The 14539-nt window shown below is 46.0% G+C and overlaps 1 protein-coding gene across 7 annotated transcripts in view; it reads left to right on the top strand.

The window, feature by feature from the left end:
* Positions 1-14010, top strand: part of FGFR3 (fibroblast growth factor receptor 3) — a 62441-nt gene extending 48431 nt beyond the window's left edge. For 2 of the 7 annotated variants that reach the window (XM_026720455.2, XM_026720452.2), the window contains exons 8-17: positions 719-906; positions 3136-3281; positions 3375-3496; positions 5019-5129; positions 5844-6034; positions 7227-7349; positions 8683-8753; positions 9075-9212; positions 10703-10808; positions 12226-14010. In XM_026720455.2, coding sequence (XP_026576240.1) covers positions 719-906; positions 3136-3281; positions 3375-3496; positions 5019-5129; positions 5844-6034; positions 7227-7349; positions 8683-8753; positions 9075-9212; positions 10703-10808; positions 12226-12387 — 1358 coding nt within the window. In that variant the 3' untranslated portion in view covers positions 12388-14010. Of the gene's footprint in view, positions 1-718; positions 907-3132; positions 3282-3374; positions 3497-5018; positions 5130-5843; positions 6035-7226; positions 7350-8682; positions 8754-9074; positions 9213-10702; positions 10809-12225 lie in introns of all 7 variants that reach the window. The other 5 variants (XM_026720454.2, XM_026720451.2, XM_087938069.1 and 2 more) reach the window with 3 other exon arrangements.
* The last annotated feature ends 529 nt before the right edge of the window (positions 14011-14539 follow it).

Genomic DNA, 14539 nt, shown 5'->3' with positions numbered 1-14539 from the left:
CCCCCCCACCCCTCCTTCTGCCTTGGGGTGTCTCTTGGCAGGGAGGAACTTTCACGATTTGCACCAGTGAATCACACAACCCCAAATTAAACAAGGCCGTTCTCAGCCCCAACTCCACCAAGTCTGTTGGCTGCCAGCTCATCTCAGAAACGCGAGACTGTGTCTTGTTCAGTGCTGCAACACAAACTAGAAATTTTGCACTTCAGCATTATTCTTTTCACACATGTTCACTTGGCATTCCTGTGCGCGTTAATTACGCCTGAATGTCAACACGCATGTTGTTTCAGTATTTAAACGGCTGCTCCAAAATAAAGGATCTAGCGGAAAAAGCTATTAGATTTTCAGAAGAGACACCTTCACGTCTCATTTGTTGAAAACTCTTCTACGCAGTGGTGGGATTCAGCCGGATTGCACCGGTTTGAGAGAACTGGTTGTTAATTTTCTCAGCTGTTTGGTGAACTGGTTTTTGGACGAAATTATTAGGGCAGGGAACCGGATGTTAAATTATTTGAATCCCACCACTGCTTCTACACCAAGGTCAATCCCCAAATTTAAAGGAATTTGGCTATGACAGCCCTTTACTGCTGTGCCATAAGCATTTTTTTTTTTTTGCAGTTGTGTATTTCAGATTGGGGGTGATGGTCTGCATTGAAATGTATCAGAATATGGCTAGGCTGCCATTTTTCTGGGTTCCTAACGTGTCTCTCTCCTCCTCCAGCAGAAAAACGAGTTGCGAGACAGGATTCCAGCTCGTTTTACGCAGGCATCCTCAGCTACGGGATTGCCTTCGCTCTTTCCATCCTGGTGGCTGTGATGGTGATGATTTATAAAATCAAAAGGCCAGCCAAAAAATCCATGAATGCCACCGCGGTTCAGAAAGTCTCCAAGTTCCCCCTCAAGAGACAGGTAACAGAAAGTAGATACAAGATCTCTGTTCCCCTCTATTCCTATCTCCTCCCGGCGTCCTCCTGATTTCTTAGATCAGGGGTCCCCAAACCTGGCAACTTGCAGGCTTCAGCTCCCAGAATTCCTCAGCCAGCTTGGTTTTAGCTCTGTTTTATACTGTAGGGAAGGACTTCAGCAGGTTTACCTTGTCATTTGATGGAGAATATGGATTTATTCTACCTTTGCTGTTTCCAGGGACCATGACTTAAAGGATGGCCTTAAAGTTGTACAACATTCTGGTTTCCAGATCTTAACTGTCTGTTGAATTCTCCATGATGTTACATTAACATGGGATGTAAAATGGACTTAGACCACAATCCCGCTTCCCATAATGCTTCTCTTTACAGTACGAAAAGGCCCAAAAGGACCTCTTTTTATTGATGCAGTGCATAATTGACATGGAGGCTTTCTCTTGGACGAGCACGCTAGGAAGAGACTACATCAGGGCTATTTTTGAAACATACTTAGTCAGTGGTGGGATTCAAATCATTTAACAAACGGTTCTCTGCCCTCATGATTTCTTCCAACAACCAGTTCACCAAACTGCTCAGAAAGTTAACAACCAGTTCAAAGGAACCGGTGTGAACCGGCTGAATCCCACCACTGCACTTAGTGCTTCCTGGGTTCTGGGGAAGAAGTGGGAAGCACTGAGATGATAAGGACAAGCCTTCTGGATCAAGCCAAGCATTATTTTCCTCACAGGAGTCAGCCAGATGAACCTGGGACTCTGAATGACATAGAGAGTCTTCAGAATCATCGACCAACTAATATACTTGCCCACCTTGATTTTCATCTAACTTAGGGGCCATCGTCATATCTTGTGATCAGTTCCACAACTTAATTATTACAGGACCCCATTTGACTTGGTCATGGGAACAGAGGTTTAGTCTTCCAATCTTTCAGGACTCATGCTGGAGCTTCTCTCTTTTCCTTAAGAGCTTCTCTCTGAGGATGGGCTCCAGCCTGAGTCCAAAAGCTCGGAAGAGTAAACCTCTGGTTCTGGTGACCAACAGAGATTGGATCCTGCAACCTTATCCTGGGACATGTATACTGTATTGCCTCCCCTTGGAAAGAAGTATTGTCTCAAGAAGTCCTTTCTTTCACCTCCTATAATATTGCTTTCAGTTGGTTTTCATTGAACGATCCTAATGTTGAGAGAGAAAGAGGGAGAGAGAGGGAAAAGAGAGAGAGAAATAGATAAAGGGAAAGAGAGAGAGAAAGAAAGAGGGAGAGAGAAAGAAAGAGAGAGATAAAAAGAAAGAGAGAGAGAGAGAGGGGGTAAAGAAAGGGAGAGAGAAAGAAGGAGAGAGAAAAAGAGAAATAAAGAAAAAGAAAAAGAGAGAGAGAGAAAGGTAAAGAAAGAGAGAAAGAAGGAGAGAGAAAAGAGAAATAAAGAAAAAGAAAAAGAGAGAAAGAGAGAGAAAGGTAAAGAAAGAGAGAGAAAGAAGGAGAGAGAAAAAGAGAAAGAGATAAAAAGAGAGAGAAAGAGAGAGGTAAAGAAAGAGGGAGAGAGAAAGAAAGAGAGAAAAAGAAAGATAAAAGGAGAAAGAGTAAAGAAAGAGGGAGAGAGAAAGAAGGAGAGAGAAAAAGGGAAATAGATAAAGGGAAGAGAGAGAAAGAAAAGAGAGAAGAGAGAGAGAGAAAGCTAAAGAAGAGAGAAAGAGGGAGAGAGAGAGAAAAAAGAGAGAAAGAGATAAAGGGAAAGAGAGAGAGAGAGAACGAATGTTTCCCTATTCATTTTTTCCATCTCATGCCTTCCCCCTCAGCTGCTGTTTCTCCATGCTAAAAGCCCCCAATATAAGCCAACATGGTTCAAGGCTGCCTCAAGATCACAGGAAGCATTCTACTAGTACTGCTCTATACTGCAAGCAAGTTACTCCAGGGATCATTACTGTTTTCCAGGAGTAGGCAAAAAAATAAATAAATAGATGTGCTACTTTCATCGGATTAAATTCCGAAGGAGCAGAATCGCTGAGTCCTGGGAATTAGAAGTTAGACCATTAAACCCAAAAGCATTTTTAAAAAGCAACGGTCTTGCAGGAGGCCCTCAGGGGCTTTCCATCAAGGTTTATAACCATTCTGAATCATGCTGCGGCTCAGGAAGGTTCCCCTCCTTCCCCTCTCCCCCTCGGGCTACGCCTCCTGCGAGAGGCTGTTGCCAGTAACCGCCCATTTGTTCTACTCAAGCAGGTGTCTTTGGAGTCCAACTCATCCATGAACTCCAACACTCCTCTGGTGAGGATCACCCGCCTCTCCTCCAGTGAGGGCGGCATGCTGGCCAACGTGTCCGAGCTGGAGTTGCCGGCAGATCCCAAGTGGGAATTGGCGAGATCTCGGTGAGGAAACCAGGCCTAGGCAGAGCTTTGGAGGTGGCCAGCTTTCTCGTTCTTCCGCTGTCTCCGTCTCACCCACACTGCTTTGCTTTTCAGCTTGACTCTCGGGAAGCCGTTGGGCGAAGGCTGCTTCGGTCAAGTGGTGATGGCCGAAGCCATGGGGGTCGACAAGGAAAAACCAAACAAGCCTGTTACTGTAGCGGTCAAGATGCTGAAAGGTACTGAAGGCTCCGGATGCAAGGAGATGCGGGTGTTTTCATGAGCCAGCTCCCCAAACACGACAAACCTTCTGAAGTTAACGCAAAAGATTCCTTTCATTAGGAGCGCCGGCAGCCCCGGCAAAAAGTTTCCCTCGCAGGCTAACAAGTCTATCCAGCAAGGAGATGAATAGTTGTCTGCCACCCCGATTCATCTCTGCCCCCCACTGCCTTTTATCCCCAGAGCTAGGGTGGGGCGTTGCTAGCAGTGGTAGCTTTTCCATCTCAAGGACCGGCCCATAGATTTCCACTGCTCTCCTCTCCTCTCCTCTGCCTTCTGTGCATCCACATGTCAGGCACTGGGCCCAGGTGTTCCTCCTCTTTCTCATCAGCCACCTCCAGACCTGGGCACGGTTGACTCTCCATCGGAGGGCTGATGGATGGCCCAGGCTCCGCCTCTGATTTCGTCTCTCTGCCGGCTCCATTCCCTCTTCCCCCTCGGAGCTCTCAGGTTGCCTCGATGCCGGGCCTGAACTCCCAGGCTTCCTCCGTCTCCTCTGGTTCGGCTGCTGGAGGCTCCAGCGGTCGACAGGCCACAGCCCTTTGCCTCTTTGCACTTTTGATTTCTAATCCTGGTTTCGTTCTCCTCCCGAGCTTCGCCTCCATGGACTGACTTCTGCTGTAGGTCACCTCTTTTAGGGGTCTCTTCCTTGTCCTTTATACAGGTAGTCCTTGACTTACAGCCATTCCTTTAGTGACGGTTCAGAGTTGCAGCAGTCCTGGAAAAAATGACTTGTGACCCTTTTTCATACTTACGATTACTGCAGCGTCCCCGTGATCACGTGATGCAAATTGGGCCACTTGGCAACTGCTTCATAGTTCTGACAATTCTGCTGTTCCAGGGTCATGACCTTCCCAACTGGATTCATTCAAGCAAAGTCAACGGGGGAAGCCCAGATTCACTTAACAACCACATAGCTGCAGTGATTCGTTGAACAACTGTGTCAATAAGAGTAATAAAACAAGGGGCACAAATCAGATAACAACCATCTTGCTTAGCCACAGAAATGGTGGGCTCAATTGTGGCTGTAAGTCAAGGACTATCTGCACCAAGACAACATACTGTGTTGTGTCCAATTCATCTTGGTTCCGGCTCTCCGTTCTTCAACGGCTGCTCTTCCTGTTCTAGAGAGGAAGTGGGGGTGGGGAGGATTGGCTTAGAAAGGCCATTCCAGAAAAGTGGGACTTCCCGTCCCCCTCCATCTTTGAAGCAGAAGGACCCTCACTTCTGGAGAACTTCTCCATGGTTCCCTTGTCCTGGCCTGGACACGAACCAGCAAAATATCAGGTGTGCATGTTTGAAAACATCCTTTGGTATCCAGAATTGGAGGAAAGGTGGAGGGAAGAGTCTCAGATCCCTAAAACCAGGAGTAGGGTAGGAGCACGACCAAGCACGGGGTTGCTTGTTGACCTCTCAAGCCAAAATATCAGGGCGCCATTAGATGCTTTCACCTCATGGCTGCTTCTCTCCTCTCTTCTGCAGATGACGCCACGGACAAAGATCTGTCTGACTTAGTCTCAGAAATGGAAATGATGAAGATGATCGGGAAGCACAAAAACATCATCAACCTCTTGGGGGCCTGCACGCAGGATGGTATGTCCCTAAAACGAGACGGCTGGGGAGCTTTGGGTAAAGTTAGTCAGGTGTATGCTCAGCCCTGGGCCTCTTTGGGCCTATTGATCTCCCTCGGCGTCCTTGCTTTCTGCTTCCTCCTGTCGAGGTCCTACTCAGAGCAAAGGAGGTGAATTCTGCCTCTTCAAAATTACTCTAACCTGGAGAAACACCTGTCTGAGGGAACCTCACAGGTAGACCTGTACGGGTGGAAGTTTCCACGTGAGCTCAGATTTTCCCCTGCCTGAATTGGCAGCTTAGTGGGTGTTCCAGAAGGCATCTCTGGCGAACACGCAGGTGGCCTTTGAAACGAGACCTCCTCAGGGCAACTGTGAAGAGTAGGCCTTGGGTTAGTCAGTGAACCTCCATTTGCTTAGAAGTTCCTGGCATGGCGTGGGCATTGGAGTTCCTTTCTGAGGAGTGGCTGGAAGATGGCGGATTCTTCCAGGGTGAGCTTGGATGTCTGTAGATTGAACCATGCCCATCTTCACCCACCCCGTGTCACCTTGCTAAGTTGTTAGGGGGTAGCTCCTCCTCCCAAGCTTAACGTGAATGCATCTGTTGTGGAACTGAAAGTCCTCTCATCTAGAAAGTGAACCAAAGAACACCCCGGTCCTAAACCGAGTAGCGAGCTGCCAGGACACTTAGAGAGAGATGAGAGGGCGCGTCGAACAACCGTGGATTGTTTTTCTCCAGGTCCTCTCTATGTTCTTGTGGAATATGCATCCAAGGGGAATTTAAGGGAATACCTGAGGGCGCGTCGGCTACCCGGCATGGATTATTCCTTTGATACCTGCAAGCTTCCCGAGGAGCAGCTGACCTTGAAAGACTTGGTCTCGTGCGCCTACCAGGTGGCCCGTGGGATGGAGTACCTGGCGTCTCAAAAGGTGAGTAGCCAAGCACTTGCAAAAAGTGGGCTTCTAGAGACTGGGAAAGGTGGCTTGTGTGGGAAACGTGAAACAAAGACACCAAGTTGTACTAAGGAAGGCAAGAATAACACTGGGACAGACGGGAGAGGAGATAAATAGACTCTAGAGCAGGGGACTCCAACCTTAGCAACTTTAAAACTTGTGGACTTCAACTCCCAGCAAAGCTGGCTGAGGAATTCTGGGAGTTGAAGTCCACAAGTCTTAAAGTTGCTAAGGTTGGAGACCCCTACTCTAGAACAGGGGTCGCCAACCTTTTGGACCTCAGGGACCACCAAACTCATAATTTTAGATCCCAGGGACCACTAACTGGTTCTGTGGGCGTGGCTTAATTAGTGGGTGTGGCTTGGTGGTCATGTGACTGGCTGGGCGTGGCTTGTATGCCAATATTATAATTATTTATATTAATATTGATTTTTTTTAATAAAAAAAGAGCAACTTTTACCCAAAATCAGGCAAAGCGGGCAAATTGAGTTGCTCACAGAATCACAGATTCATTCAGAGCTCTATCTATCTGCCATCGGCTAGCTCAGTCTGTCACATGACCACCAAGCCACACTCACAAATTAGGCCACGCTCACAGAACCGGTTGTTAAGAAATTTTAATCCCACCCCTGTCTGTAACAGAGAGTCTTCCCTGCAAATCTTCTTGCGTAATAAAATGTTATTCCTGCCTGGGAAATCCAGGAATTCAGAGATCAAATCAAATGGAATCAGGAAAATTCAGGGGATTTTTAACGTGTCTCCGACAAAGGATATTTAATGTCTGTTGTTTTGTAATATCCTCTATGATATACCTTTGTGAGTTCAGGTAGTTCTCAAGTGAGCCCAAAATTTATGTTGCTAAGGGAGACAGTTGCTAACTGAGTTTTGCCTCATCTTGTTCGACTTTACTTCCCACGGTTGTTATATGAATCTGAAACTGTTGTAAGCAGAGGACTTCGTGTAGTTACAAACAAGATACAAAGAGTTTCTACTACATTGAAAGCCTCAGTGTTGCCAAGGTATACCCCAAAGTACAAGGAATGGAAAATATTTGTTTTTCAGATTTGTAATGAAGAATGGAGCTGTTTATTGATCTAAGCATCCATTAGAACTTTTTAATAATATTTTAAGCCGTGGTTTTATTTACAAATAAACTATTTCTTTGCAGTGTATTCACCGGGATCTGGCCGCCAGAAATGTTCTGGTCACGGAAGACAATGTGATGAAGATAGCTGACTTTGGTCTTGCCAGAGATGTTCACAACATCGATTATTACAAAAAAACAACTAATGTAAGTGGAAAGTTTCTTTAAAAGGGGGGGACGGGACAATTTTGGTCATTGGCCATCCAGATGTGTTGGAATGGTGACTCCCAGAATTCCTAGCCAGCATAGAGAAGACCCTATCAAGGAAGGATAAATTGGAGAGCTCCAAAATAGTTTTATTTATTCAAGTTATCCAATAAATAAGTTACTCATTGATCAAAAATCTCTGGAATAATAATAACTAGAGCTGCTTACTCTGAGGGAAAGTCTTGGTAATTGTTATGGAATATTCAGCTCGTCTCCTTTTATTGTAGATTTGTTAAAAGTTTGGGTGAGATTAGGTAGATTCCCAGATTGTTGGTGAAATCTGCTTGGGTTTTCACCCTAGGCAGGAGATCTCAGGATGCGTCAGCATTTCCAACTGGATCCGGCAACCCAGAGAATATTTCTGATCTGTCTGTCTGTCTGTCTGTTCGTCCGTCCATCCATCCATCCATCCATCCATCCATCCATCCATCCATCCATCCATCCATCCATCCATCTATCATCTATCTATCTATCTATCTATCTATCTATCTATCTATCTATCTATTAATCTATCTATCTATCATTTATCTATCGATCGATCGATCGATCTATCCCTCCCTGCCTATATATCTACCTTTCTATCTATCTATCAATCATCTACCTATCTTTCTATCTATCTATCTATCTATCTATCTATCTATCTATCAATCTTTCTATTTATCATCTATTTATCTATCATCTATCGATCTATTGATCTATCTATCTATTTATCATCTATCTATCTATCCATCTATCTATCAATTATCTATCATCTATCCATCTGTATATCTACCTATCTATTATCTATTATCCATCCATCCATCCATCTTCTTACAAGAATTTTATATACAAGAATTATTTATATAATCTCATCTGCCATCATCAGGCTTCTGTATTGTGTTCGTCCTGTGAGTCAGACTTTCACAGCCGAAACGGCTGTGAAATGCAGAAGCCTGATGATGGCAGATGAGATTCTGCCGAAACGTCGCTACAACTTTAAAAGCACAACTATAATGACGTGGGAAAATACCGGAACAAAGCTGAATGCCATACCTGAGCTACCAATAGTCTCCTTTATGGGAAGGAGGTTGCACTAGATACATTAACTGTGCATGGCGGGTCAGGGGGATAACCAGCTTGGCAATCATCTTCACAATGAGTAGATGGATTCGGATTAGGTCTGATTAAACCTTACTTGGACTGGCTTGTAGCAGACGGGATCAGGGGGCGGGAGAGGCGGGAGGCACAGAAATTGCTGATGGGTGACCTTCTGTTTTCATGCCCCCAATGACAGGGCCGGCTGCCGGTGAAGTGGATGGCTCCCGAGGCGCTGTTCGATCGGGTCTACACTCATCAGAGTGACGTGTAAGCGATGCGCACCGGTTTCCAATCGGACAGGAACTAAGCACCCATTCAGGGCAGGGGTGGTGATGCCTCACAGGGAAGATCTCCGGGAGCCCCTGACGCAATGGGCTGGTCCCCTGCCTTGGGCTCAGTGGAGGCGTCTATTTCATGGCTTATCTGATTCGGGCTTCCATTCTGCCAGGCCGACAGGTTGGCCAGCGCTTGGCTTTTTAAAAGAAAAACCAAATAGAATCCAGGAAGTTCAGTCAAATACATCTTAATTCCCCCCTTTTTTCCCCCGAAAAAAAATCTCACTGGCCATTTCAACGTTGGTGTTTTCAGGTGGTCGTTTGGGGTGCTGCTATGGGAGATCTTCACTTTGGGGGGGTCTCCCTACCCAGGAATCCCAGTGGAGGAACTCTTCAAACTGTTAAAGGAAGGCCACCGAATGGACAAGCCAGCAAATTGTACCCCAGATTTGTAAGTTTTCTAGCTGAGAACATTATACTTTGGAGAAGCATGTCTCTCCATCTGCCGGGATGGATTCTTGTTAATACCGTTGCTTCACCTCCATATTTTCTGTTCATAACGTACTTACTTACTTCCTCCCTCCTCCTTCCCTCCCTCCCTTTCTTCCTACCTTCTTCTCCCCTTCCTCCTCCCTTTCCTTCCTTCCTTCCTTCCTCCTCCCTCCCTTCCTTCCTTCCTTCCTTCCTTCCTTCCTTTCTTCCTACCTTCTCTCCTTCCTTCCTTCCTTCCTTCCTTCCTCCCTCCCTCCCTCCCTCCCTTCCTTCCTTCGTCCTCCCTCCCTTTCTTCCTACCTTCTTCTCTCCTTCCTTCCTTCCTTCCTTCCTTCCTTCCTTCCTTCCTTCCCTCCTCCTCCTCCCTTCCTTCCTTCCTTCGTCCTCCTCCTTTCTTCCTACCTTCTTCTTCCTTCCTTCCTTCCTTCCTTCCTTCCTTCCTTCCTTCCTTCCTTCCTTCCTTCCTTCCTTCCTTATCTCCCTCCTCCTTCCTTCCTTCCTTCCTTCCTTCCTTCCTCCCTCCCTTTCTTCCTCCCTTCTTCTCTCCTTCCTTCCTTCCTTCTCTATAGCCACCCCAAACTCAACCAAGTGTCCTCTCAACCTCAGAAGGTCCTCTGGACGCTTTAAGCCCATTCCCCCAGGTGGGGACCGGTCTCCCCAAAAGAGCCCCACCCAAGCTCAGAGTGATCCCAAACAGGCTCCTTCTATTTCGGCTCTACAGCTGGACGAGGATGCAGCCCCTCAAAGCGGCCAAAAGGTTTCGGTCCAGTTTCCAGGCAGTCTGCGGAGCCCCCCGAGGCCAGCCCTTCCCCTTCCGTGGGCTTTCCTCGGGGGTTCAGGGCCCTGCTTCACTCCGGGGGAGCCGGAGGCATTTCTGGACGATCCTCTGGATCAGCTCCAAGCTCATCCTGTTGCTCTCTGTGTGGGCTCAGCCCCAGGAGCCATGCGGAATAAGGGGTGAGTGGTGGGCTAGGAGTAAGAAGACGCAGGTTCACCTTCACCCAGAAGTGACACATTCTCCACCCTCCTCTCCCTCTTTTCTTCCATCCCTCTCCTCTCCCTCTCTCTCTCTCCTTTTGTCTCTCTCCCTCCTCTTCCCCCTTTTCCCTCTCTCCCTCTCGCCCCTCTCTCCCGCTTCCTCCCCCTTCTCTCCTTCTCTCTCAGTCCAGCCCACCTCACAGGGTTGTTGTTGTGAGGAAAAACAAGAAGAGGGACCAACATGGATGCTCCCTCGAACGTTTCTGCCATCCATATGGGTTACAAATCTAAAAGCTGTCACTGCGTGGCTCTTCCCTCTGACTTTTGGGACAACCGGAGCCTTCTTTAGTTTGTTTTGGGGGTGCACCTGGGTAGAAACCACGGGCAGCCCAGACAGCCTGCCCCCCCGCCCCCGCCCTCTCTCTCCGCCGGGCTGAGGGAAAGCTGACTGGCGGCCCTTCCCTTTCCCAGGTACATGATCATCCGGGAGTGCTGGCATGCGGTGCCTTCTCAGAGGCCAACTTTTAAGCAGCTGGTAGAAGACCTGGACCGCGTGCTGACGGTCACCTCCACCGACGTACGTACCTCCTCCGTTCTTCATCAGGAGAGCTCTTGTGCCCCCCCCCACCACCCCCAGTACTCAAGAGAGTAGGCCCCCGAGCATTTGCCAGCCTTGCCACCGTTTTAGGAGCAGAGAGAGCTACAGGGAGCAGTTCAGGGCAGAGGCTGCAGTCAGCGCCACAGGAGAAGGCATCGTCATGGCTGCGGTGTCACCCTTTAACTTTCATGCAACTATTGACATGATTTAGTTTCTTTGTTTGGAATACTTTAATGTGCCCCTCCGTTCCTCAGGCAGAATTTTAAAAACAGTGCATTTTCAATTTTTTTTTTTTTAAAAAACGACGGCCGGTAGAAAAGAGCTATGGGACAAAAAAAGTAGCAAAAAGTACCCAAGTCCCAGAAAGAATTGAGTATCGTTTGCAAACTATTTCAGGTGTCGCAGAGCAAATCTACTAGAGAATGGGCCCAAATGACACAACTGAACAAGCTGTGTCTCCACTCCAAGGGGGGGCTGAGCTTTTTCCAAGTAGCTGCCCAGGAGGAGAAATTCAGTAGTTGGACAAGGTTATATAGGAGAAACCGTGTCTGTTGTTGCACCATGGCTCTTCAGGGAATCCTTGCCTTAGCTCGGTATGGACCACGGGCCCTGCTCCACAATGCCTCTGCACTGATATTTGGAATCCTGATTTCATTTGAGGATAGAATAGAATAGAATAGAATAGAAGAGAAGAGAAGAGAAGAGAAGAGAAGAGAAGAGAAGAGAAGAGAAGAGAATAAGAAGAGAAGAGAATAAGAACAGAAGAGTAGAGAACAGAACAACAACAGAACAGAATAGAACAGAATAGAATAGAATAGAATTCTTTATTGGCCAAGGGTGTTTGGACACAGAAGGAATTTGTCTTTGGTGCAAATGCTCTCAGTGTACATAAAAGAAAAGAGACATTCGTCAAGAGTCAAGAATCATCAGGTACAACAGTTAGTGATAGTCATAGGGTACAATAAGCAATGAAATCCTACTAGGAAACAGTCAATACAAATCGTAAGGATACGAGTGACAGTTACAGTCATACAGTCACAAGTGGGAGGGGATGAGAGATAAGGAGTGATGAGATTAATAGTGATAGTAGTGGAGACTTAGTAAATAGTTGGACAGTGTTGAGGGAATTATTTGTTTAGCAGAGGGATGGTGTTGGGGAAAAACCTGTCCTTGTGTCTAGTTGTTCTGGTGTGCAGAGCTTTATAGCATCGTATTGAGGGAAGGAGTTGAAACTTGAGTCCTAACAAGCTGCCATTAAACCACAGCTAGATCCTCAAAAGCAGGCCACAGGCCCTTAGCGTGTGGAGACCCCATTGGCTTCCCCCATTGGAGGTGAGACGTGGCACTTGTCGCGCCTGCTCCTTGATGATATTCACGCCCGTTGTTCTCCTCGTAGGAATACATCGACCTGTCCGTGGCCTTCGAGCAATACTCCCCCAAAGGCCACGACACCCACAGTGCCTCCTCTTCGGGAGATGACTCCGTATTTGCACACGAGCTGCTCTCGGAGGAGCCCTGCCTCCCAAAACAGCCGGCCAACGGCATCGTCAGGACATGAGGACAGAGACTGAGCCTCAAACACGAGATTCGTGAATGTATGTCTGAGGCGGGACTCCGGGACCAGATCTGGAGGAGGAAGAGATGTTATTCTGCTCCACGGCACGGAGGCGGGTGTGGCCACGAAGCCGTGGCACGCCGAACGTGTTTTCTTCCTACTTTTCTTGTCAAACTCCCGGAAACAGCGGTGGCATTCTGGAAAACCAGTAGCAGAAATTTTGAGTAGTTTGGAGAACCGCAAATGCCGCCTCTGACTGGAGATTTTACAGTCTCCTTCCCCTGCCATGCCCACCAAGCCACGTCCAGCTGGTAGTAAAAAAATTTTTTGAATCCCACCCCTGCCTGGAAACCAAGAAAGGCAAAGGAGAGGATGGGAAACCTCCAGCCTCTGAGTGCCATTTTCTATGCCTGCAAATTCTAGGAGTGGGTGGGGAAAACGAAACGAAATAATAAAAATCCACAACCACGTGCAAAGAACGTAGGAAACTTTGCCCTCGTGCCCATCCGTGCACGACTCTCCTTTGGCGGGGCTTGGTAGCCACGTTGCCTGCAGGGAATCTTAAGTAAGTACTGGTCTTTATAGTGAATAAATAGATATAAAATGTCGCCATCTCCTTGAGGACGCATTTCAAAGCCATTTTGAGGAGTTAATCACTCTCGAAAGCGTTAAACCTCTGGTTAAGTTTGCCTTCACTTTTCTCATGGTGGGAAGTACACCGCCCTCTTGCACTAATGGCTGGATAAGTGAGTGTGTGCAGGCAAGACGAGACGTGAAGGCCTGGAGGTGTTGCAAGCTCTAGAAAAGTGTGTGTGTGTGTGTGTGTGTGTGTTGGGGTGTGCGCGTGTGTCATTTGTTAATGAGCACATAGCAGTGACTTTGGCTAACTTTTCCAGGGGGTTTCTATGAACTGTAATGTGCATCAAATCGAAATTCTGCTATTTGCTACATTTATTTAGCTATTTTCTGGGTGAGTTTTTTTTCTAGATAAAGTTTAAATATATTTGTAACGGAGGTCTATAAATTTGTCCCAGAAATCTATTATCAAACACTTGGAGAGAGAGAGAAAAAAACAAAAGGTATTACGGGTACCCCATAGTCTTGCGCCTTTCAACGAATCGCTTTTTAAGTTTTATTTCCTACAATTGTGCATATATCTATAAATAGCTCTTGTGTGTATATAATATCTCTGATATTAACATGGCTGACAAGACTGAAGAAGAATTTATTCCAGTTAAGAATTCTTCCAGAGTAGGACATACTGATTTAGGCAAAGGTTTTCTTTTATCTTGTCAGCTTGATTTGTTTTAAGAATTTATATTTTAACATGTATATTTGTAAAATTATTTATAGATATTAACATATGTTCATTAATGTATACATTTAATTTTTTCATCAGATTTAAGGATTTTAACTTATTAAAAATAGAGGAAGATTATTCAAGATTGTTTTTCTGAATTCCTGAGAAATCTTAGAAAAATGTATAGCTGTATAGTCCTTCAACACATTAGTTTAATACCAATTTTTCTTTATAAAAAACAAAACAAAAAAATTGCTTTTCCTGGGTTGCAACAATTATCTGGACATGCATTCTGTACTATGTTAATATTAAATTCAAAAATTTGACAGCCGAAATAATCCTTTTTCCATCTCTGTAAGAGCTAAGAAATCTTTCATCACTTTTGCTTCCGTGCATTAAGGTGGAGTGATTTTTTCCCCCCCCAGTTTTCCTTTCTTTGAAAGAAAGTGTTCTTCATGGTTGAAAAAATATCAAATATGTGGCAGAGCTGAATGTCGACTGGAAATGATTAATCGCCTACATGTGTGTGTTCCCATTTGCATTTTTACGGTAGAGAAAAGGATCCAAACAAAATAATAACTCAAAAATATCTGTAGAGAAAGTTCTGATGGTTGTAGATAAACTTCAAACCTAACATGTTACTTGGGAAAATACTAGGTTTTGTGGATAACTCGGTCAAAACAGTCTAGTTTCCTTGCTGGCATTTTAAAGAGTTCTTCCAAGATATATATATATATATATTTGGATTCCTCTGGAGCAGTTCCAGTGCCTCACATAACAACTTGAAACGGAAGGCCAATTTTCATTCCTGCTGGTTCCAAAACATGGAAGTGCAGGGAACCCTCCGGCCTTTTT

This window comes from Pseudonaja textilis, chromosome 8 (assembly GCF_049901715.1).
Source record: "Pseudonaja textilis isolate UNSWEBS1 chromosome 8, rPseTex1.2, whole genome shotgun sequence".
Classification (NCBI taxonomy): Eukaryota; Metazoa; Chordata; class Lepidosauria; order Squamata; family Elapidae; genus Pseudonaja; species Pseudonaja textilis.
Note: the sequence above shows the minus strand (reverse complement) of the source record. Positions and strands in the feature narration are given on the sequence as shown.